The sequence below is a fragment of the Lycium barbarum genome, chromosome 6 (assembly GCF_019175385.1).
Source record: "Lycium barbarum isolate Lr01 chromosome 6, ASM1917538v2, whole genome shotgun sequence".
In the NCBI taxonomy this organism is placed as follows: domain Eukaryota; kingdom Viridiplantae; phylum Streptophyta; class Magnoliopsida; order Solanales; family Solanaceae; genus Lycium; species Lycium barbarum.
The window spans coordinates 131,952,623-131,975,899 of record NC_083342.1 but is presented as its reverse complement, the minus strand read 5'-3'; the positions used below and the strand labels follow the sequence as shown (position 1 = coordinate 131,975,899).

Sequence of the window (23,277 nt, the reverse complement as noted above, 5' to 3'; positions counted from 1 at the left end):
CCAAGAAGCAACAAAATATGTCTTTAAAGAAAAAGAAACATCAGCAGATCCTCAGAGAAAAACAGCAATAACATGTCTTCATTTATTAACTTCAAAACAGGTAGGGCATAATAGTAGAGCATGAACCGAAAAGATATTGAATGGAAAGGACTGAACCGGCTTAATCGAACATATACTAAATCATGATAAGAACTGAACAGGTTCGGGGTTGTGCACCCCCTAATCAAACAAGTTCCATTATATATAGCACAAACAGCCTCAATTAAGCAGGTACAACAGAGTTATTTAAGAAAATAAATTTCTGTAAACAAGGTATGCCAGCAGATTTTAACAATATACTCACTGAGCAGAATTTGAATTCACCAACTATCAGCAAATGACTAACATAGAACTTTCTGTGTTTATGAACCAAAAGGGTGCTAATAGAACTGAGCATAGAACATAAACTATAGACCAAATCAAATCAGTAAACAACATCGACATACCATATAACCATTTCGTCGTATCTAACCAAGCAAATTACATTCGTGACAGGGTATATTATTTGAACAAATAGAGTAAAAGAGAGACAGTGTTGGCCTGTTTTAATCATATACACAATATACTTAAGATATACACACCACGGTGTGTTTATCAAATGTATATCGAATGTATACGTTCTTCTTACCTTGATCATTCACTGTATATCCTATGTATATTCGACTTTCAATAGATTCTAAGTCCTAGAAATTCAGTCTAAGCATCCAAACTACCGTATACATCTTCTAAATTCATTTTGGCAATTATCATCCTATCCTAACAGCTCCCAAACATCAAACAAACAATGCAACAACAAAGAAAATATATAACCACTAAAGATGGCAGAATAAGTTAAATTTTTAACCAAAGCAGAAACTGAAGACTACAAGCGATAAATGTATCGAGGTTTACCTTTTTTGTGTGCAGTGAACGGAACGTCGAAGAGGCCTCGAATCCACTCTCGATTTTAAAGTAGCGATAGCAGAATTGAAAAAAAAAAGTAAAAAAAACCTTGGTATTTCAAATGAATGCACCAGATACAGTAATCGAAAGTGTAGACATTTCAAAGAGGGTTAAGGCGGCTAAAAAAAAAAAAGAGTGTCAAAACAGAATGAAATTGGAACAAAGCTAAGACTTAAAGTGGTAGGCAGAATGTTGAATCTGGTAAAGTATTTCGTGGTTCCAAAAAACGTCCCCCTTTTCTGAAAATGCTCCGTCCCCTTTTCAACGATTCGACTTTTCACATTTATAGGGTTTTACTTGTGTTAAAGTGAAGAGAAGAGCGTGGGAGAGAGACGAACGGCGTGGGGAACAAGAGGAAGTGGGGAGCAGAGGCGTGGGGGGACAACAGTGAGTGAAGATGCAGAGAGAACGTGAGGGAGAGGAAGAGGAAAGAGAGGAGCGATGTGAGGGGCGGCGGAGATGAGGGAGAAAGAGAGAAAGGGATAGGTTTTAGGAAAAATTGGGCCAGTCGGGTCGGGTGATTATTTGGGTTGGACCGGGTATTTTGGTGTGGGTTGATATAATGTGGGTTGGGTGTTAAAATGTGAGTTATTTATTTGGGTAGGGAAATAATATTGTATTTGTGTTTTGGGCCATTAATTTGGCTGAAAATTGTTGATACTTCCTCCTCTATTTAATTATTTTTTGGACTTCTAATTTAATAACTAGTACAACATATGCTATGTAAAGACAATTAATAATTAATATGTAGAAAAATAAAGGATTTGACAAAGTGTTGTCTTGTAATTAATTTAACAAGTCCAAACCCGAAAATGAAATGATGACGATCATTTAAAATTTGTGTTAAAGTAATGCTCGTAAATGTTGAAAAAATAAAAGTAGCGAAAATAATAGTAGTGAAATAAAAAATAGAACAGTGAAAATAAAGTATTTAGCTCGTCAGTAAATTTAGACGCCTGAGTGAATAAAATTAAGTAAAGGCGGGACAAAATTGGGTGTCAACAATCCCTCTACTCAAAAGGGCTATAAGGTCTATGATGTTGCTACTGCTAAGCTGTTTGTTAGTAGGGATGTGTCTTTCAGGGAAGACATTTTTCCCTTCACCTTTCCTAAGTCTCATTTCCTCTATTCTTCTGTTCCACCATCCCCTTAGTTTTTTGCTGATTTTCCACCTGCTCCTCCTATCCCTCCTCCTCCCTCCTTTCTTCCTGCCTCACCACCTGCTCCTTCTTCTCTTTCTCCCTCCTCTTCATCCTCACCTCTTCCTACTGTGTCTTCTCCCCTTCCTTCTGCACCCTCTCCCACTCATACTCCTCCTAGAAGGTCAGGCAGACCTACTAGGCCTCCTATTTGGTTAACTGATTATGCTCATCCACCACTTCCTTCCTCTTCTCCTCACTCTATTGCCCACTCTGTCTCTTATTCTCACCTTCCTCCTAAATATCAAAGCTTTCTTGCCTCTTTTTCTTCTGACACTGAACCTTCCACATATTCTCAAGCCATTAAAGATGATAGATGGGTCAAGGCTATGCAGCTTGAGATTGAGGCCCTTGAGCAGAATCACACTTAGGAGGTTGTAGATTTACCTCCTGGTCACACTCCTATTGGGTGTAAGTGGGTTTTCAAGATTAAATACCATGCTGATGGTTCTGTTGAGAGGTTCAAGGCCAGGCTTGTGGCTAAAGGATACACTCAGCAGGAGGGTCTTGACTTTCATGATACCTTTTCTCCAGTTGCTAAGCTTACTACTGTTAGAGCTGTTATTGCTACTGCTGCCCTTAAACACTGGCCTATTTACCAAATGGATGTTCACAATGCCTTCCTCAATGGTGATCTTGAGGAAGAAGTCTATATGTCTCTCCCTCAGGGTTTTAGTAGCCAAGAGGGGACTAAGGTGTGTAGGCTACTAAAATCTCTATATGGACTGAAGCAGGCTTCCAGACAATGGAACCTCAAACTTACTCAGGCCATTCTTTCTTCTGGTTTTCAACAAAGTAAGCATGACTACTCCCTATTCACTAGGAGAATCCACAACAAGTTTGTACTTATACTTGTGTATGTAGATGATCAACTGGTCACAGGAAATGACCCAATAGAAATTCAGAATTCCAAAGAAGCACTGCACAAAAAATTCAAACTTAAGGATTTAGGTGAACTGAGGTATTTCTTGGGGATAGAGTTTGCTAGATCAAAGGAGGGCATACTAATGTCACAGAGAAAATATGCTCTTGAAATGATTTCTGAGGTTGGCCTATCAGGTTCCAAGCATAAGGAGACACCCATGGAACAAAACCTCAAACTTACCAGTCTTGAATTTGATGAGATTGTGAAAGCCAATATCACAGATGAAGTGTTAGAAGACAAAAAGAAACTTCAAGATGATGCATTAGCAGACAGGGGGAGTTACCAAAAGCTTGTTGGGAAACTTCTATATCTTACAATTACCAGACCTGACATCTCATATGCAATACAATGTCTAAGTCAATTCATGCATGCACCTAAGAAATCTCACTATGAAGCAGCCTTGCACTTAGTCAAATATATAAAGAAGCAACCAGGACTTGGTCTGCTAATGTCAAGTAATAGTGGAGAATATGTACAGGCCTTTTGTGACTCAGACTGGGCAGCCTGCCCAATGTCAAGGAAGTCTGTCACTGGATATTGTATCAAGTTGGGATCATCTCTAATTTCCTGGAAAGCTAAGAAACAAAACACCATATCCAGAAGCTCAGCTGAAGCTGAGTATAGAAGCATGGCACAAACTGTAGTTGAATTGGTGTGGTTGACTGGGCTGTTGAAAGAAATACAGGTGCATTTGACATTGCCTGTTGATCTGTTTTGTGACAACAAGGCAGCATTACAAATTGCATCCAATCCCATGTATCACGAGAAGACCAAACACATCGAAATTGATTGTCACTTCATAAGGGAAAGACTACAAGAAGGCCTCATCAAAACAAGTCATATCTCAACACAGAACCAGCCAGCAGATTTATTCACCAAAGCATTAAGTCATCAGCAGCATGACTACCTACTTGGCAAGTTAGGAATGAAAAACATATTTCATTCTCAACTTGAGGGGGAGTGTAGAAATGTAGATAAAGGATAGAGAAAAATTCAGTTGTACATAGTGCTGTTTTTGTTGTACCAGATCAGTTAGAAGTTAGTTAGTTAATGAGCTGTACAAATAACTGAATTAGGGATGAATTAGTTATTCAGATTAAAGGTTGGATCAGAGGAAACATTTTTCCCAATTCTTTCTCTTCTCTCTAACCGACTATCCTCTCTTCCTTCCATTGATGAACCTCCATTGTAGCTTCTTGAGCCTCCATAACTGAATTCGAGCTGGTTTCAACACGACACTTATTAGAAGAGATGTAATTATCAATTTTCTTCTAAGGATCGTACTTCTTTGCAAAAATAGTACTCCATCGGCTTTACATGTATTCTGAATTTTGTTTCTTGTGACAAGCAAGAACTGTTACACATGTCAGAAATGTTAAAAAGTTATTGATAAGACATTAAGACTTGATTGGTCTTTAGCTAAAATGCAAATATGCTAGACAATAATATTATAATTGATAGAGACATGCAGATGTAATGCAGACTAATTCATGTACCTAATTTTCACAACTAACCAAAAATACTCCGCATTTGTAGCTTGCAAAAGGACTATCAACTAATGATATATGCTATCAAAAATATTCCTTCTTCATTCTTAGTCAATTTGCATCCTATGTATTTTTCAAATAACGTAATTTCTTAAGGATATAATACGTTATGGACACACAACGTGATTCACACACTCATGCAACTAGCTTTGACTTATGAATCATGAAATATAATACCAAACAAAAGAATTGCAAAGAAACTAGAGGTAAAAAACAATGGTAATACCTACCTTGTTAATCATGGTTAGGACAGTTGTTAATTATAAAAATAAGAGGCTGAAATCTTCATGTTAAATCGAAAGAATTTCACAATTTTATTTAAAAACTTATAAAAATGGAAACAAGGAGAAATGAAGATCCACATCCAATGCTAGATCAAAGAACAGAATGGGTCCTGCTTAATGAGTGTTTACAAATAATTTCCTTCTAAATATGTCTCAACGCTTTCATCCTAATAAATTCACCAATAAAAATGCAAACCTGGTCCTTTAATTTGCAAATTTGACTTTTGGTTTGGGGGATGAGGACATGAGGTTATAGTTAAAATCTGCATGATATTATGAGCATCATTAATAAACGCGGTGATAACTGTAAGAGTTATGATTGGAAATCATTGAAGAGAATTGGGAAGGAAAAAAAATGTTTGAAAACATAAAGGCATTATTTGGTTTGCAAGAAAAGAAAATTAGAAATTCATAGGAATATCAAACCAAACAAGGGAAAGAAAATTAGTGCATCTTTTGTCAGGTTTAATAGGACTGAGTGAAAGTTGCATTTGATTACTCCAATTTGCACATTTCTCATCTTATTTTGTTCTTTTATCTTTGTTCCTTTGTTTATTTTTCTCCCTCGTTTAGAAAAACAGAAAGAGAGATTATGTGTATGTCAGCCTAGATATCCACTAGCTGCATTTGGCTGACTTTAACTTAGCCGTAATTTTTTCATCATCGTGACTAAAAGTTACAATCCTTTAATTTGAATTTTAAACAAAAGGAAAAACACCAATTACTTAAATGGAAATCAAACGGTAAAATCACAAAATATTCGGAATCTTACCTCAGATTATTATCACCCTTTCTTTTCTAACAAAATGGACAATCAAACCCCTACTACACAAGTTCAATCACAATTCACAACAGACACTACTGATCACAATCTAATGGGGGCAAACGTGTCATCACATTAAGCAGTTGTAAAAGAGTCTTGATCAAAATATAGAAAAAAGAGGAAAGGAAAAAACATACATAATAAAAGGAGACTATGTCTCTGTCATTGGCCCATAGCCATTGTCATTTAATTTGCTTCGAGTCAATTCCTCTATTTCCTTCCTCTTTCCTCTATTCCTATATATCAATATTCTCTTCTCCTGTTTTCTAAACTGAACTTTCACTATTTTTCTCTTCTTTTCTCTACAAGAAAGAAATACAGTATATAAATGGAGATAGAGGTGATGATGCCATCTCCACCACTCAGTGGTTGTAATACACCTTACATGAGTGCACCTTCAAGCCCTCCACGTGCTGCCACGTTATTTTACAGTGCACCTGCTAGTCCTACTCGTATTTCTGCTCTTTACGATGATTTCAATTGGGAAGATATCCCAAAAGAGAAAGATATTAACACTAATCCAGATGAAGATAATGATTTTGCTTTTGATTTCAGTGGACAATTGGAGAGGATTTCTTTCTCAGCAGCTGATGAACTCTTTGATGGTGGAAAAATCAAACCTTTGAAACCATCATCAAAGTTTCAGTATGAAGGAAAACACATGGATTCTCCAAAATCCCCGAAAAAATTGTTCAAGCAGAAAGATTCTGATCCATTTGTTGCAGCTTTTGAAAAACAGAGTAGAACAGAGGATCCACAAAAGATTTCAAAAAAGGGAAACAAAGAATTGAGAGTATCTGACTTATTATTTGATCATGAAAGCAATCAAGAAACCGCGAAAAAATCAGCCTCTGTATCATCATCATCATCATCTTCTTCTTCTTCCTCCTCCTCTTCGTCTTCTTCAGTTTCTTCAATGATCTCAAACTGGTCCAAAAAATGGAAAATCAAAGACTTGTTGCTATTTAGAAGTTCTTCAGAAGGTCGACCAAGTAGTACAGAACAATTAAACAAGTATGAATTATTGAAGAAAAGCCATCAAGAAGATGTTAAAAATTCCAGTTTCAGATCAACAGACAGTGTTGGGCCGAGATCGAAGAAAAAAGGGTCAGTTTCGGCCCATGAATTGCATTATACTATGAACAGAGCAGTATCAGAAGAGATGAAGAAGAAAACATTTTTACCATACAAACAGGGCTTATTGGGTTGTTTAGGTTTCAATGCAGCGTTGCAGGATTCTGTTTCTAAAAGTGTCGCTAATTCTATGTCTATGAGTCGCCGTTGATACTTCAGATTGTCTCCATCTGTAATTTTTTTTGGCTAATTTTTGTTATTCAATTGATCGTTTTCCTCTGGAAAAAAAAAATTGTTATTTATTTCTCTCTCGAAAAATATTTTAAATACAATAGAGAGAAACGTAGAGTGCTTACAGTTTCATCTTTTATGTATTCTACACGAATTCTTGTTGTGCATAAATCGTTCACTTCCACAAGTCTTCTTTTTTTAGTCCGATCAAATTTATATTCACACCGAAAATGTACTATAACAAAGGCTATTCTACACCCAACGGCTCAAACCCCGAAATGCTCTTGCATACACTTGTTTGTATAATAGTACTGAAGATTCACAACTTTTTGATTCGAAGGTTTACTGTCAAAGTTATTGAGCTTGGATTAGTCTTGATAAATTTGTGAGTGAAACTTTGGTCAATAGGGTACAATTGTCGAATGTAACATGTAAGAGTGCGTATGAGAGTTTCACTAGAGTATTATTATATTTAAAATGGTTGATATATGCTAGCTATTATTACCGAGTATACTCTTGCAATAATTTCCAATCTTCTTTCAGTTTATACATATATCATTGCTCTAAACTTTATGGATGGCACATCTTTGGTACTCATATTCAGGACTATTCACAAGTGTAAAACACATTTTGATTAGTTTACTTGTATAAGAAAAGTGACCATAATTTTTAATCCACATGAAGTCTTCGGATTTCAAGCACTAATTTTATTTTTATTTTAAATTTACTGCTTTTAGTTAAAAGAATTAGGTGGTCACTTTTGTGTTTAAATTAGAAGTCTTGAACAATTTAAGATTCCTAGTACTCATTACCTATGGAATCTTGCCATAAATTAGTATTCGAACCAATAAATAGTTGATAGTTGTTTTTTCCTTTCATGATTTGTACGAATTGATAATCGAATATCACCTTGCATAACTTCCATCATTAAAACACTATTGTAAATTTTCAAAAACAAAATACATTACAAAGCTATAGTTACTTTAGGCCTATTTGGTTAATTGCCACTAATTGGACTTGCTACAAGAAACGAATCGAAGTTATATGAATTTATTCGTCTTTCATCTTGCATTAAGTCATTAACCAAAATAATCTGAGACCTTTCTAAAGCATGTTTTTGGTATTTTTCATTTTCATGCGAGTCTCGAAATCTCTGGTTAAGTGTGGAAGAATCTCATTAGGATTTGTAAGGTAAGATTTAGCTTTCATGCTTGTACGGAGTAGTTTTTATTGTTAATAAAATGGGCCCTAGACATTCTGTTTAATGGTATAAATTAATTTTTAAAAAATTTAAAAAAAAAAAATCTCACGCACCTCACTTTATTCCATGATGATATTTTCCATTTGTATTAATTCGATAAAGTAAATTTTTTTTTTTTGTTACAAAGTAAAAGTTTGGTTGCAAAGGTTGGGAAAAGAAACTCCGTCGCATTCCTTATGGAGTATGAATATGAATAGAGTTAGTACTCTACATTTTTAATTATGGTAATATTTTACATTAGAAGCTCATGACCAAGTAGATCATCATGACAAATAGTTTTCGGCTGGTCGACAACCATATTTGTGCGGCTTCATGTACTATCTGACTACTAAAGTCCACAAAAGTTTGCATAAAATTAATGTGACGAAGTACATACTGGACGTGTTATCCACGTTTCTAAACATTTACTAGAACTTTTATATATAGGTCATTCAAGAATCTAAAACTTTTAATACTCCATGCAGTCCTATACATTAATCGTTTTGATAAATTGAATTTGTTTTAGACATTTTAGAAAAACAAGAAGCAAGGATTATTTTTATTTCAAATCCACCCTCGTTAAGTTGTTTCAATGAGTTTAATAAATGAGACCTTCAAATATAAAAGGTTATTTAGACAAATATTTTTGTGATTAAGACTAATAAAAACAGATAATATGGAGGGATTGTAGTAATATTGCAGATTTGCGTACCAAATATGGCTGGACCACTACACAAACTGTGAGTAATGAAAGTCGAAGCCTAGAGGTACAATTTTCATTATGGTCCAGCTATTGCTATTACTTGGCACAGTTCAACCAAGTAAGAAGGACCCCACCCAAAAAAAATTAATAATATTTGTTGCGTATGTACAGAAGTGCCAATTTAGTTGTTTATAAATTGCAAATATTCCTTTCATGGAACAACTTAATTAGTAGCCAGGTGAGACCTTTTCTGGTATAATAAGATTAATTTCCATGCCATTACAGCTCGATGGTATATTAAAATTTTAATTATCCACTCAACACTTCACCAATTTTTTATATTGTTTTCATTTTTAATTACTTCGTTGGTTGTTAAAATGTACGGTATGTTTTATAGTAAATATTCAAAATAAAATAAAGTAATAACTAGGATATTGAAGAGAACTTTGTGCTTTTTTGGGGGGAAGTAGCATCATTACGTTGGTACAAACTTTTATTTAGCCAATAGTTAATCTTGTAGGGTAAAGTAGGAACGACCACCATCGTGGGAATCAACTTTTTAGAGGATACCCAAATGAAAAAGAAAGAAAATCCATTGAATATATCTATGAGATACGTTTAGCTTTTCTCTGTCTTTTTCCTAATTCTTCGTTGTCTTGGTTTATTTTGGCTTAAATCGAGCATAAATTCTTATGATTAGATTAGGGAGTAAATGGCGGGTAAGAATGAGCTTAAATCAATGGATTGGAGGTGGATGCAATGATTTGGGTCTGTTTGGTGTTTACAAATTCCAAGTGTCCCCACGCCCAAATGTACTTTGTTCATTCTAATAGACTTTTTTTAACATAGTAATGATGACCTTACAGTGCTGGTGTCGGTGGTTGTTACTAGTACAATTTATGCTCGTCACAGATGTACAGTTTTTTGGAGGAAAATGAGGTAAAAATATAAACTTTTTAGCTGACCCTTGGTTTTGAACGTATCATCAACAATTATTCTAATATATGTTCATGCTTTATGGCTAAAGATTTTTTATGATTATAGAAATTACAAATCATAATCAAATATCATGCATGTTCATACACTTATTCGTCCTGGAATTGTAGTTATAATTTGATGCTTGCAACATAATCTAACTAGCGGTGAGATTCTAATTCCGTTAGAAGAGTATACTAAAAGAAAATGTATATATGCATCTCCAATTTGGCAGTTGAATTCCTTGAGGTGGTAAATATGTGAATTCTGCCATTTCTTTCCCCCTTTTTAGAAGAGTATAATTTGAACCTTTTGTCCCCTTTGATTCATCTTCTTCGAAATTGAACTTGAAAAATACGTTTAGCCGTTATTGTTACCTTTGAGGAAAGTATATTGCAGAAGAATTAACGGAAGAAAGCAAAAGAATAAAACTTCATCAGAAAGAAAAGCGACGAACTAACGACCAGAGAACTTTATCGAATGCTAAACATTCAAACATGAGTATTAAACTGTAAACTTAGAAACTCTGGGCAATTTGCACGATTGTCCTTATTCGGCGGGTGGTCTTTAATTTTTGTCCCTCAAATTGGTAGTCTTTAATTTTTGTCTTTCACAAAAAACCCCTTGGTTTCAAGTTCGAACATCCACTCAGTAAAACTTTTTTTCAAAAAAAAAAATAACAAGATAGAATTTGAATTCGCAACTTTACCTTTAGGCAGAGTTTTGCTACCTTCAATCAAAGTTTCAAACGTTACCTTAAGGCAGAGTTTGCCTCAAACTCTACCTGATTAAGCAGAATTTGACTACAAACTCTAACTCATCAGGAAGTGTTTGACTGCAAACTCTACTTAAGACAGAGTTTTGCCTTCAGGCATAAGGCAAACTCTATCTTAAGACAGAGATTTGCCTTCAGGCATACGGCAAGGAAGAGGTTCACATTAAGACAAAAAAAAAATTATTATTTTTACTCAATTGAAATTTTTCAAAGCTCTGCCTTAAGACCTAACTTTTAGCCGAACATGCCTAATTTGCTGCGAAACTCTGCCTTGCGAATTTTTTTTTTATTTTTTTTTACTGAGCCGAAATTCAAACCTCAAACCTCATGATAATAGACGAAGGGTAAAAATTAAAGACCAGTGCTTTTGAATGGCAATCCGCACTAAAAAATGAACTGGGTGTAGTTTTTGGCCCGAAAAACTGAAAGTTCTTTGTTGCACAATCACGCCCACAAGTCAAAATTACACCTTCTGTTAGAACTCAAATCTCAGACTTACTCATTTCTTAGGTAAAAACTACAATATCAGCTTTATAAGTAGTCTACCTACTCGTGCTTTCTTTTTTTTGTTTCTACTCGTGCTTTTATAGAACCTATCTCTTCCTAAGATCAGCTTATGCTCGAATTATATTAGGTCAGGTGTAAAAGAAAATATTAATCTGCACCCGGTGTTACCAAATGAAGTGATTTAACCAAACAAGTAGCGAATTAAAGCAACACTTAAATCATTAAAGCTTATACACAAAAGTTTCGTCTTGCATGTTGCAAGCCTTTTTTTTCTTAGTGTAAGTCAGCCGGTACATAAACCAATTAATGAAACAGAGACTCGTGTGAACCCATTGACGCCATTGCTACCAGAATCAGATGTCCAGAAAGAAAGAAACACAAAGAGCTCGCACTGTTCAGGCATTTATAGCACTTTTTAAGTCCAAAATACATCACGTGACCACACCCACTGGAACACCAATTACTACTAATTCCACAATCACGGCTGATTTATTTGACATTCAAAGTCGAATAAACTGACCCACCTAAGTCAATGCTCAAATGTCACTTAAATAGAGTTGTCATACTCATAAACACGTGTAAGGGGTAGAGAACACATTCCTCAACAACCATATTGTGGGTCTTCATAGGCATAAACAATTAATTACACGCACTCATCTTCAGAGAAAGGAACAATGTTGAAGGAAACAAAGCATTCTTCAAAGAGAACGAAAACACAATGCCAATACAACTTGGAAAAGAAAAGAAAAGAAAACAAAACAAAAAGATTCTCTTTTTCGTTCCATTTCTCTGAACTAGGTAGGAGGGGGAGTAAACAAAGGCAAAGGGATAACTTGATCTTGAAAGTCAACAAGGCATATTATAACAGAATGGAAATAATAAGAAATCGGTTTCGTTCTCGAACCAAATATCTTCATTTGCAGTACGCTCTTACAACTTTGGGCCATAAAGCCACACATTTACTGGTATAAAGCAGCGGGCAAGTTCAAATGTTTTACTTGGCAGAAACCGCACATGATACTACAATCATATAACTTCCCGATGCTAATGGCAACTCACTGGCTGGAAATGATTGAATAGATTGGGCTGCATACCTCACCCAGACTCCTTGTGTAAGGGATTTGATATAATAAACTATCAGTCAAGTAATTGGAGAAGCAGTTGGAAAATCACCTTCTCAGCCCTAACATTGTGTATGATGAAGATGAATTTTGGACGATTGAATGTTGTAAATGCCACTGAACAATCCTCAGCACATTTACGTGGACTCACCTCATCAAATATTCCTGCATTAAATATAAGATGAAAAATACTCAGATCACACCTCTGACCAATTCTTCTGATCGGTAACAAAGCCACAACAGCCTTTTATCTCCACCCCTTTCTTCCTTTTCATAGAGGAGAAATGAAATTGGGAAAAAGAGATCTGATCCTAACATTAGAGCATTGAATTCCATTCTAATGCCACTTACAGTTAACTACACCAGCAAGACGTAATTCTTAGGGAATTGCATAGCGATGTTGAGAACGTCCCTAATGATTTGCATATCAGAAGATTCCAACTAATAAACAATGAATAACCTTTAGCAAAGTCTCCATGCAATCATCCAAGAAAAAAAAAAGAACGACCTTGATGGTCTAACAAGATATAAAGTGAATAAAACTGGACAAATATTTCAAGTAAACAAACAAGTGTACATATTTAGCACAAACAATTTCCCATAAAGAACATCATTCACTAAAGCATAAGGACATAAAATGACACACCAAGGCACCGAGAAGACAACACCAAAGACTAAATATGGGAGCTTGACAGCTTCCTGACTGATAGTTTTAGATTCAGGCTAGACACAATCATACTGAAAACTCACCTCCTTTGAGCAAGAAAGTATTTGATAAAGCATACACAAATCAATGCTTATAAAGACCAAGCAGTGATTTCTCTCTCTCTTCAACTCTCTTCCTTGCAGCCTCCCTGGCCTTGCGTGCTGCTGATTCCTCCTCAGTGACAGCTTTTGGCTTCTCATTCTCCCTTTTTCTTTTGTTAACCATCAGTGAAGAAGGTTTACCTTTAACAGATCTCGTGGGATTTTGAGGGGTTGAAATAACACGCCCTGGTGGAGGACCACTTTGAGTAGCTTCTGCGCTTTTATTTTCTGAGGATCCAGCACCCATTGTTGATACAGGTGCTTTCGCTAAAGGTATCTTTGAAACGGATGTTGAAGAAACTTGAGTTGCAGCAAGTGCCTCTTCCTGTGTTACCCACCTACCTGTCACAATTCATTCAATTAAACAAGCTGCCAGAAGAAAATAAAAGTGTGGGGTAGTTTACTGGAGCTCTGAGAAAGAAAATTTACCTAAAACGTCTGTATAATAGAAGCCGGAGTTAGGATCATAATGGCATCCATTACTTTGACTGTAATAGTAGCCGGATGAGCTGTCATACTCCCACTCTATTATTACAGAAACAGATTTAGGTCAAACAATTATCAAGTCAACATTAAGAAGACCACCATTTTGACTCAACCTTGAAGTAACTGATGTAAATAGCCAAAAGACGGAAGAGAAAGGAACTCTTAGGCAGCATAAACCTACTGTGTTAATTTTCAATATAGTTAGAATCCATCCTAGCAATGTTAATTTCCTCTTCACTTCAGCACCCTTTGAATCCCCCAACATAGAAGAGAACTTTACCACTAGAGCAAAATGAGCAAGTTCTTTAAGACAAGAAATATTTCACCCTCTCAGAAATTTAAATCCAAAGCAAAACCTAAATCATCTGGGAAAGAGAACACTAGCATTCAGAAAAATTGAGAAAGGCATGGAGTTTTGTTCATATTGTCACTTAATCTCTTAATGACCTGATAGAGTGGTTCCCAGAAAAGAAGAGGATTAGTTAACTTTGCCTATTGTTTTTGTATAATGTAATCAAGGTATCTTGTAGACAGAGTGAAATGCAGCATCGCTTTAAACAAGGTGGTCACAAAGGAATTGCAAAGAACCAGCAGCAGGTACAAAAGCATTAGCAAACCAAAAACCAAACAACGAGAATGAAAAACTAATAGCAGAGATTATTTCTTTGTATATGAAAGTTAAAAGACTTATTTAACCTAAAATATCTGCAATCCAGATAATTAAGAGGGAGAACTGAACATTGTCAAATGATAGTTTAAATCATATGCAATTTAACTTAGTAAAAGTTTTTTCTCAAAATTGTCAAATGAATTAAAACTATGAACTATTCATGATTATAACGAGCTCTTTTTGTTTGGAAAAGTATCCTCTACTTAAAACCAACTTAAAGATATTGTTTCTATATTAAGAGTCAACACAATTATAACTAAATAGTAAAAGGTGTAATGTCATAGCACATCAGAGAATTTGAACACCTTCTGATACAGCAGATCCCTTGGTAGTCGCTTGACCATTATCATGAGTAGCCAGTGCCTGTATATTGGTACTCCTGGCCTCTTTAACTCGAGCCATATCCTTCTGATAGCTGCGTTGCGCTTTCTGGCAAATAAAATGAAAGACATAATTAATCCATCACATTTTGTTCATTCAAAATCTCCTCTCAGCTCATCCATTACTGCTTTAAAACAAGTCAAAAAGACAAAATTGGATGAATTTCTGTAAAGACACTAAACAAAGGAATTATTAATTCTTCTCGTGAAAGTTTTCGGGAACCTATGCAATAAGAACATGTTAATTAATCCAGAAACAAATGAAAGCTAAATATGCATTCCAAGGAAGAAGGGAAATGCATCTTTTCTAACAAGAGCTCGTGTAAATGACCAGAGCTGTGTACTTTACAGCCTACAGGTTGTGAAAGACAGATATTGTAACACTTGCTTACCCACATTAAGAGATATCTTTTCGTTTTAATCAGGATATCTATTCTATCAAGTGTTCCACTTCGAGATATAAAAAAGGGCAGCCCGGTGCATTAAGCTCCCGCCATGAGCGGGTCCGGGGAAGGGCCGGACCACAAGGGTCTTTTGTACGCAGCCTTACCCTACACTTTGAGATGTTTTAGGATATAAGTTGGTACCAACAGCATATGTTGAGCAGCTACATAACCTGCTAATTAAAAGAATATCTCTCCAGGGACTTTTTCTCTTGTACATGAAATTACACTAATCTTCCCTAGCTGCTGAGCACACTGTACCTCATGAAGGAGGACTTGTAGTAATGGTACTTGAAGAAGATTGCCTTAACAAATTTTTAAAACAGATATGTAATTACAGAAACAAACATTAACTGATCTTCACACACAAAGAGAAAGTCTGCTTCCGAGGTAAAGATGAAAACCTTCAAATTTAGACAAATGCATACACACACATACAATGTAAAATCATTTACAAATGCTGCATGACCGTCTTATCTTCTTTAGTAAATATAAACATAAAAAATTTCTGTTTGAAGCCTCAGATCACATCCTTTGTTACCAGAAAACTGAAATCCCTGGCCATAAATGTGTAACCTTATATGTTAACGTATATCCCAGTATAATAGCACTTACTGCTTCAATTTGCTCCAGCGCGTGGGCTGCTTGTTTTAACTGTTTCTCTTTTTTAGCTTTATCTTCTCGCATTGTGTTGAGCCTATTGCCCACAGCTTCCTTGTGACGCGTACCGAGTTCATGGTTCCTAATGCTCGTAGGATTATTCGATATGAAGATTTTGCAGAAATCACACCATTTATTTCCTTGACTAACCCAAAACTGCACAATGAGAAAAGTAAGAATCAGCCGTATTTATAAAATTGTAAATAGATCACAAGAGAGTAAAACAGCAGTATTATTATCTCGTGTTTTGTTAATCTGAAGTCGCGGGAAAAGGGAGAAGAAATCTAAATACAGAAAAGTAACAGGTTAAGGAAACAAGAAATATGCAAGATACTCTGACAAGAGGCTGGACATTCTGAAACACTAATAAACACATTAATGAAGAGGCAGAGCAGAACTAAATCAGAAACAAAAGCAAACCTAACTAAAAGGTGATTGAAGAAACAAAAACTTTGTAATGGATGGAATGAAATTATTGTAGGTATTCAAATTCCAAATATCAGTAGCTAAATTTGGTTATAGGAATGCCTGGAACTACACTAATAGCCAATTTCACAAATTTTTGCAAAAAAAAAAAAAAAAAAAAAAAAAACATGAATATGCTACAAAACAAGAAAGACCTTGACCCTGTAAATTAATCCAAACACTTATGGTACATTACCCTATCAATAAACAAACGTATCCAGCACAACTCAGAGAACTAGTGAAATGGTAAACAACTTTAGAAGAAAAAAAAAAAAAAAGAGACAAAAACTGAAGAGTGAAAATCTAGAGCCAACTAAGCCAAGAAAGAATACTAAACCGTATACAGTAAAGATATGAGATATGTGGGCGGATACATTGACACATAACACTTACCAAATGTACAACGAAATAAGCATACAAACAAGGAAGCCATATAAGCAACTAAAGGTGCATGCAAACTCAATAGTGCCTAAACCATGAAACCATTTCTTGAATGCTTCATTAACATACTTTCTACTGTATAATTCATATCTGAACCAAGTAATATTCCAAAGATCACCAATTCACAATTTTGAAAAATATCAGTTTACCAAATTTAGTCCATCTCACTAGTGAGCAAAAGTTAAGACAGTTGATAAATCAGGAGTAGACAAAAGAAACAACAAATAACCAATTCCAATCGTCTAGTTGGAATTAGTAGGAATTCGCAAGCATAAATAAAAAAGTTATCCTGAAGCTGCAAGTAAAAATAGCAGAGGCGTACCTCAGTCATGGCTGCAACAGATATACGAATCGATTGAATGCAAAGAGTATGCGGTGATTCCCACGCTCGAATTTGTTTTCCTATTCAAAATCAACGACCTTTTCTTCTAAACCCTAATTTTGAACAAAAGATGTTTGAGGATCTTGTCCCCAAAAATATAAAATAAAAGATGCCCGACCCGCTTTGAGAATTTTGTTGAGAGATTTTCTTGATTTTTTTTTAAAAACTTTTTTATTTTATTTTATTACATAGGGGTAGGGGAAGGGGATTACAGGAATTCGAATCCTCACCAACAAGGTAAAAATTTAGATAGCCAACCAACTGAACTACTAAATTCCTACGAGATTTTCTTGATTTATTGTACTCTTCTGACTCCTTTTGTTATCTAATATACGTAGTGTGGATTATGGAAGATTATTCCGTTTCTTGATTACAATTTACACATCGTTAAATAAGAAATGCAAGTGCAAAGAAATATAAAAGCACGAGATATAATATGGTTTTAATCAAAATTGGAACGAGAAAAACAAAATTACATATAGTTATTTTATAAATTTTTCTAATTATTTGTCTTGAATAAATTTAGAGAAGAATTTTACTTAATTCTTAGATATGTGTTTTAACAAACGTATTCACATTTTACATCATTGGGTACGTATCTTTTTCTCCACAAGTTATGATAATGTTATTAATGGATAATTTAATATCGGAAAACACAAATTCCGTTATTTATACAATATTCTTAATTTTTCATTGAAATATGAGATACTATTGAAAAGTGATCGCCTGATCATAAGATATATTTGTACACAAGACGGCCCTGAGAAAGATTTGATTTCCCAATAAATCTCTTATACAAATTTATAGAAACAAAGTAGATAATAACCTTATAGTTAACTTAACAGAGAGGTAGAGTCAAAAAAAATTCACCAAGGCGGTTTAAAAGATAAATAAGTAAACATACAAAGAAATCGAGGGGATTCAACCTCTATTATATATATCTACAAATAATTTTAACCTTGCATATATAATAATGTAAATTTTCGACGAAAGAATTGAGATGAACCCCTCCCGATACCCTTGCTCTGCCCATGACAGAAACATATGACATGTATTTGTAAACAGACATATATTACACACACTTTCTCTATCTGAGTTTTATCCAACTATCTCCTTGTTTGATACATAATAGTCATAACTATTGGAATTATTTATTCATATAGTAGAATTTCTACTTACAATGTTTACTATAAAAATGTTGTGATTCATTCTCTTACATTAAGTAAAGCTTTATTTTATATAATGAGTTATTATTTTATATTTGTAGCCGACTCTTCGAGTTTCCTTTAACGGCTGAATTAATCTGCTGATTAGAATTCTCTTTAATAGCCGAGTTAATGGCTCATTAAGTCCTCATTGACGCCCATTGTAGCTCCCGATTTCCTTCACCTAGATAAGCACATATCATTTTTTTTTATTGAAATACGTGAGATACTACAATTTCTTTTCTCTTTCAAATATTGTCTTTCGTGAGTTTCTAGGCAATTATATTTGTGCAACTCCAAACTTACGGCCACAAGTGTTAGTGTTTGAGAGTGTTGTGGAACCTTGAGAAGTGATCGGCCTTAACGATTTACACCGGAGTCTGGCCGCAATGGCTTTTAAGGCAGTGGCAATCCACGACGCAGCAATTTAATTGGACAAGTTGATTTTATGCTTTGTTCAATTTTTGATTGATATTGTTACGACTTTACAACAATAAATTCAACAACCAGAGATCAAAAATGAACTTGAAATGAAGAGTAAAACAGAGGAATTCATTACCATATGAATTAGGGCTGCTTATCGGGCGGATCGGGTGGATAATTATGCTTAACGGTTCGGCTTATCGGTTATCGGTTTTTAAATGTACTAATCCGCTAGCCAACCGATAAGATATCGGTTGGTTCGGTATCGGATTAACAATTATCGGGTGGTTATCGAGCGGTGTATCGGCTAAAAATAAGATAAAATGAAATTTAAGATCACATGAAGTCCAACTTCCACGGTGATTTTGTATTCCGGTGTTCTAAGAATTCAGGATCTACAAATGTTGTAATTAATAAACTGAGGAATTAACGAGAATTTCCTACTGAAGAGCACTTTCCTATTCATCAAGCTACTCTTTAACTAAGCAAAAGTAAGTCTGAATTTCCGAAACATAACAAACTTATGATTATGAGCACATACACTTCTGCAAATATTTTTCTCCGTTCCAAACTAAATTCAGAGGTTAAGAGAAATCTAAGCAGCGCCTATCTGAAGAAAAGATTGAGAAGACTCGTTATTGGTTTACAATACATATTATATATACATGTTACCTAGGGGTAAAAATATAAATATGATAATTCTTAACGGGTTAACGGTTTACCCAATAAGAAAATTGAATAATCCGTCCCCGCACCAATAAGCCGTTAACTATAATATTTTAATCCGTTCACCAGCCATTAATTCGATAACCCAATACCAATAAGCCAATAAGCCAATTTTGCGGTTGGGTTATTGGTAGCGGTTTGGTTTTGAACAGCCCTAATATGAATGATGCTTATATAGTGTTCTCTATCAAAAATTTAATTGTGCAGAGACTGTATTTGTAATGTAAAATTTTATACTACATATCGAACATCATACTCCTAATTTAGTTTTTTATGATGAAATACTTTTTCTGCATAGTAATTAGTAAGTGTAAAGACTGTAATAAAGTGATGATTCGATTTAACACTGAGATGGATGGGCTTGTTTTTTACATTTGGGAAACTACATGGACTTATTTGCTCTTCTACTGTTAATAATAATTCGTCCACCCACCACGCCCCCCAATATGAACTGTCTTGATTAACATCACCGCCGGTCATCTCCGGCGAACTCCTCCAAACAATGGATCAATCCTTTCTACTAATGCTTACAAATCTCCTTCATCTGCACAACCACCTTGACCCCACCACTTCTCTCCTCTCCGATTCACCCACCTCCCCTACTACCCTCCTCACCTCTACTTCCCCCGCCCCTCTCCTCTTCTTCACCATCGCTTCAGTTCTCTCCTACCTCTCCACCCACCCCCCCAAGAAAACCCCCAAAACAAACAACAACAATAATAATAATAACAACCCTTCTTCCCCACCCCCCACCAACCCCGAATTCTCCGTTTCAGCTTTCCGTGCACTTTCCACTGAACACATCTGGGCTATGGAGGCACCTCTTCGTGACGCTCAATGGCGTTCCCTCTACGGACTTTCATATCCCGTTTTCACCACTGTTGTTGATAAGCTCAAACCCTACATTACTCAGTCTCAACTCTCCTTACCTTCTGATTACGCTGTTGCTATGGTTCTTTCTAGACTCTTCCATGGGTTCTCTGCTAAAACCCTAGCTACCCGTTACGGCCTTGAACCTTACCTCATCTCCAAGATTACTAACATGGTCACCCGTTTGCTGGCTACGAAGCTTTACCCTGAATTTATTAAGATCCCTGTCAGTCGAAGGCGGCTTGTTGAGACCACTCAAGGGTTTCAGGAGTTGACTTCGTTGCCTAATATATGTGGAGCTATTGATGGAACGGCTGTGAAGTTGCACCATCTTTCATCCGATACTGTTAATTCGTCTATGTATTATACTCGGTACGGGTTTCCGTCTGTGTTGCTTCAGGTTGTTGCTGATCATAAGAAGTTATTTTGGGATGTTTGTGTGAAAGCCCCCGGCGGATTTGATGATGCTACGCATTTTAGAGATAGTTTGTTGTATAATAGGTTGATTTCTGGTGATATTGTTTGGGATAAAGGGATTAATGTTAGAGGACAACATGTGAGGCCGTATATTGTTGGGGACTGGTGTTTTCCATTGTTGTCGTTTTTGTTCACTCCATTTTCTGGGAATAGGACTGGATCGCCTGCTGAGAATGCCTACGACGAGGCTTTGTTGAAGGGGAGGAAGATGGTTGAGGAAGCCATAGGTTTGTTGAAAGGAAGGTGGAAAATTCTTCAGAATTTGAATGTGGGACTAAGTCATGCACCACAAACGATCGTTGCTTGTTGTGTGTTGCATAACTTGTGTCAGATTGCGAGGGAGCCCGAGCCAGAGCTTTGGAGAGAACCAGAAGAAAATGGTTCCCCTCCAAGAGTGTTGGAAAATGAGAAGTCTTTCTATTATTATGGTGGAAGCGCGAGGCAGGCCTTGGCTGATGATCTATATCAACGGCTCTCTTCAAGATAGAGAGAATTTACCAGAACGAGGGAAATCTTCCGATGCTTGCTTTGATGTAAGGATAATTTTACTTTAATTTTAGTTTTTGGTTCATGCTTAGCTGATATTGCTCTTTGACAAGGGGTAGCAATGTACTGAATATTGCCTGTAGTCTAGTTGGTAACCTCAAATGTACCTCGACATTGACAATAGATTGCTTCCATTGTGGAATAATTTTGCTGCTTCCTAACTCTACTATCTGAAAGAATTTATGCTGGAGTAAGAATAGAAAGATTTACTTGTTAGTGATTCATTAGCACATACTTGGCCTATCGTTTGTTCAGCTACTCATTTTCACCTTATTCTGCCTATTATGACCTTCCGGTTATCTATATTTCTGTATTTGCCTAACCTAAGTTAAAAAACAGGATCCCGAGTCATCAACCACACACAGGACTGAGAGATGAAATCACACAATGATTCTTCAGTTACGAAATCTGGAGTAGTTTTCTTCTGTTTTTCCTTTCTTAAGTGATAATGAGACAATTGCCCCCAAAGGAGCCCACACATCAGTTATCCTTGAACGTTTAAATGCATGAGAAGCTGCTCTTAGGCAACTCCATAGCATTTGGTATATGCCCGTGAAGACACTGAAATTAAGTATGAGCTAGATCAAAATTTCTATGCCTAAGGAACAGGATATGAAATTTAGTGCAATTGAGCTTTTACATTGATTTTGGTTCCCACTAGTTGTAGATGATTCCATGGTTCAATGTTATTGAATACCTGATATTTACTTAAACATTGGAGAGTAGAACTACGGCCAATGTGCCATTCTTGTTTGTATGATCCAATATAATCAATGGGAGCCATTTCTTTTCCCAATTGCCATTTTGACTTTGATTCTTTTTCCTTGATTTCTCTGGCTTTGGAAGTTCAAATCATGGTAAACAATCTGGAAGACAGAAAACGAAAGGAAGCTTTCTATTTTGTATCAGCATGATGTTTGATTTGCAATCCAAAGCTTGATGTTAGTGCAATTTTATATTCCTCAAAGCTTGATGTTGATGCAATATTAAAATTCTGAAGTCATGTTTTTGATTTGTTCTGCTATCTGTTGTACTATAATTCTTGTTGGTTTTGTTTCCATTTCTTTTTGTTTTTGCTTCGAAAGGGAGGAATCGGGGAGAGATTGGACGGGTGAGGGAAGGGAAGTAAAATTCAGTTATAGTGTACTTTCTCCTGGCATGTTTCAGATTCACATGAGGACGTGAAACTATGAGTACTTTTTGTGTGAAATCACAGCTTACTCATTTGCGACTGCTCATTTGTAGTAGAAGATCTTATGCTGTAATATCCTTTCCCCATTCAGTATACGTCGAAGTCCACTTAACTCGTAGATAATTTATTTGCTGTCTACTCCGTTACTTAATGGTCATATTAAGATTGAGGAAAAGGAAACCCGTGCGGCCGGGCCTCTGCCCTATTGTACATTTGCGGTATAACGAGTGAATACTTTTTTTTTTTTATGGAACACATACGAGTGTTACATATATTAAAGACAAACTCCTTTGGTTCGAAAACCCAGACAAATGGCATCTGGATTAAGAAAGAGATTTTAGTTTTTCCAAAATCAAACCAAAATGTTTTTCGAGATAAAAAAAGAGCAACCTACGGTTGATTTTGATTAAACTAGCTTATTCAAACATATCAATTTTTTGCCATCATTTTTTTTATTTTTTCCAAGAACTAATTCGCCAAATACTTGAACAAGATCAAAGTCCAATGCAATATAAAGAAATGGGGGATTTCTCAAGTAGGGAGGATTTGTTCTGTGGGAGGGAAAAATCGGAACATTACGCTATTACAGGACATCTCATTCAGACATCTTGCTAAACTTGCTAGTTTCGGACATCCGATAAAATCTTGCTAGACTTGCTTACTATCAAAAATCAAAGATTAACCAAGATTATAGTCAATTGTAAAGACAAATTAGAGCT

The 23,277-nt window shown here is 35.6% G+C and overlaps 3 protein-coding genes across 6 annotated transcripts; 2 read left to right on the top strand and 1 right to left on the bottom strand.

Moving 5' to 3' along the window:
* The first annotated feature begins 5,931 nt into the window (after positions 1-5,931).
* On the top strand, positions 5,932-7,251 carry LOC132599066 (uncharacterized). Its single transcript, XM_060312294.1, has one exon. The coding sequence runs from the start codon at positions 6,088-6,090 to the stop codon at positions 7,042-7,044; it is 957 nt and encodes a 318-aa protein (XP_060168277.1). The 5' UTR covers positions 5,932-6,087; the 3' UTR covers positions 7,045-7,251.
* Positions 7,252-11,941: 4,690 nt separating this feature from the next.
* On the bottom strand, positions 11,942-17,234 carry LOC132599064 (zinc finger protein ZOP1). 3 transcript variants are annotated; one of them, XR_009566758.1, is made up of 7 exons: positions 17,060-17,230; positions 15,787-15,987; positions 14,654-14,777; positions 13,622-13,717; positions 13,136-13,534; positions 12,438-12,550; positions 11,942-12,350 (listed from the first exon to the last, which is right to left on the bottom strand). XR_009566758.1 is itself a non-coding variant. In XM_060312292.1 (6 exons), the coding sequence occupies exons 1-5, from the start codon at positions 17,066-17,068 to the stop codon at positions 13,176-13,178; spliced, it is 789 nt and encodes a 262-aa protein (XP_060168275.1). In that variant the 5' UTR covers positions 17,069-17,230; the 3' UTR covers positions 11,942-12,550; positions 13,136-13,175. The 3 variants fall into 3 exon arrangements, 2 of the variants coding, with proteins under 2 accessions (XP_060168275.1, XP_060168276.1); XM_060312292.1 differs by having other exon boundaries at positions 11,942-12,550; XM_060312293.1 differs by lacking the exon at positions 13,622-13,717 and having other exon boundaries at positions 11,942-12,550; positions 17,060-17,234.
* Positions 17,235-19,849: 2,615 nt separating this feature from the next.
* LOC132599063 (protein ALP1-like) lies at positions 19,850-22,653 on the top strand. Of its 2 annotated transcripts, none has more exons than XM_060312291.1 (2): positions 19,850-21,353; positions 22,213-22,653. In XM_060312291.1, exon 1 carries the CDS (start codon positions 19,976-19,978, stop codon positions 21,305-21,307), a length of 1,332 nt encoding a protein of 443 aa, XP_060168274.1. In that variant the 5' UTR covers positions 19,850-19,975; the 3' UTR covers positions 21,308-21,353; positions 22,213-22,653. The 2 variants fall into 2 exon arrangements, with proteins under 2 accessions (XP_060168274.1, XP_060168273.1); XM_060312290.1 differs by lacking the exon at positions 22,213-22,653 and adding an exon at positions 21,706-22,162.
* Positions 22,654-23,277: the final 624 nt, after the last annotated feature.

Coding starts and splice junctions, on each gene's coding strand:
- LOC132599066 (XM_060312294.1), top strand. CDS start 6,088: ATGGAGATAGAGGTGATGATGCCATCTCCACCACTCAGTGGTTGTAAT.
- LOC132599064 (XM_060312292.1), bottom strand. Junction 13,718..14,653: donor GGGATCTGCTGTATCAGAAG/GTGTTCAAATTC, acceptor CTGTAATAATAG/AGTGGGAGTATGACAGCTCA. Junction 13,535..13,621: donor CTATTATACAGACGTTTTAG/GTAAATTTTCTT, acceptor GAATTGTGACAG/GTAGGTGGGTAACACAGGAA.
- LOC132599063 (XM_060312291.1), top strand. CDS start 19,976: ATGGATCAATCCTTTCTACTAATGCTTACAAATCTCCTTCATCTGCAC.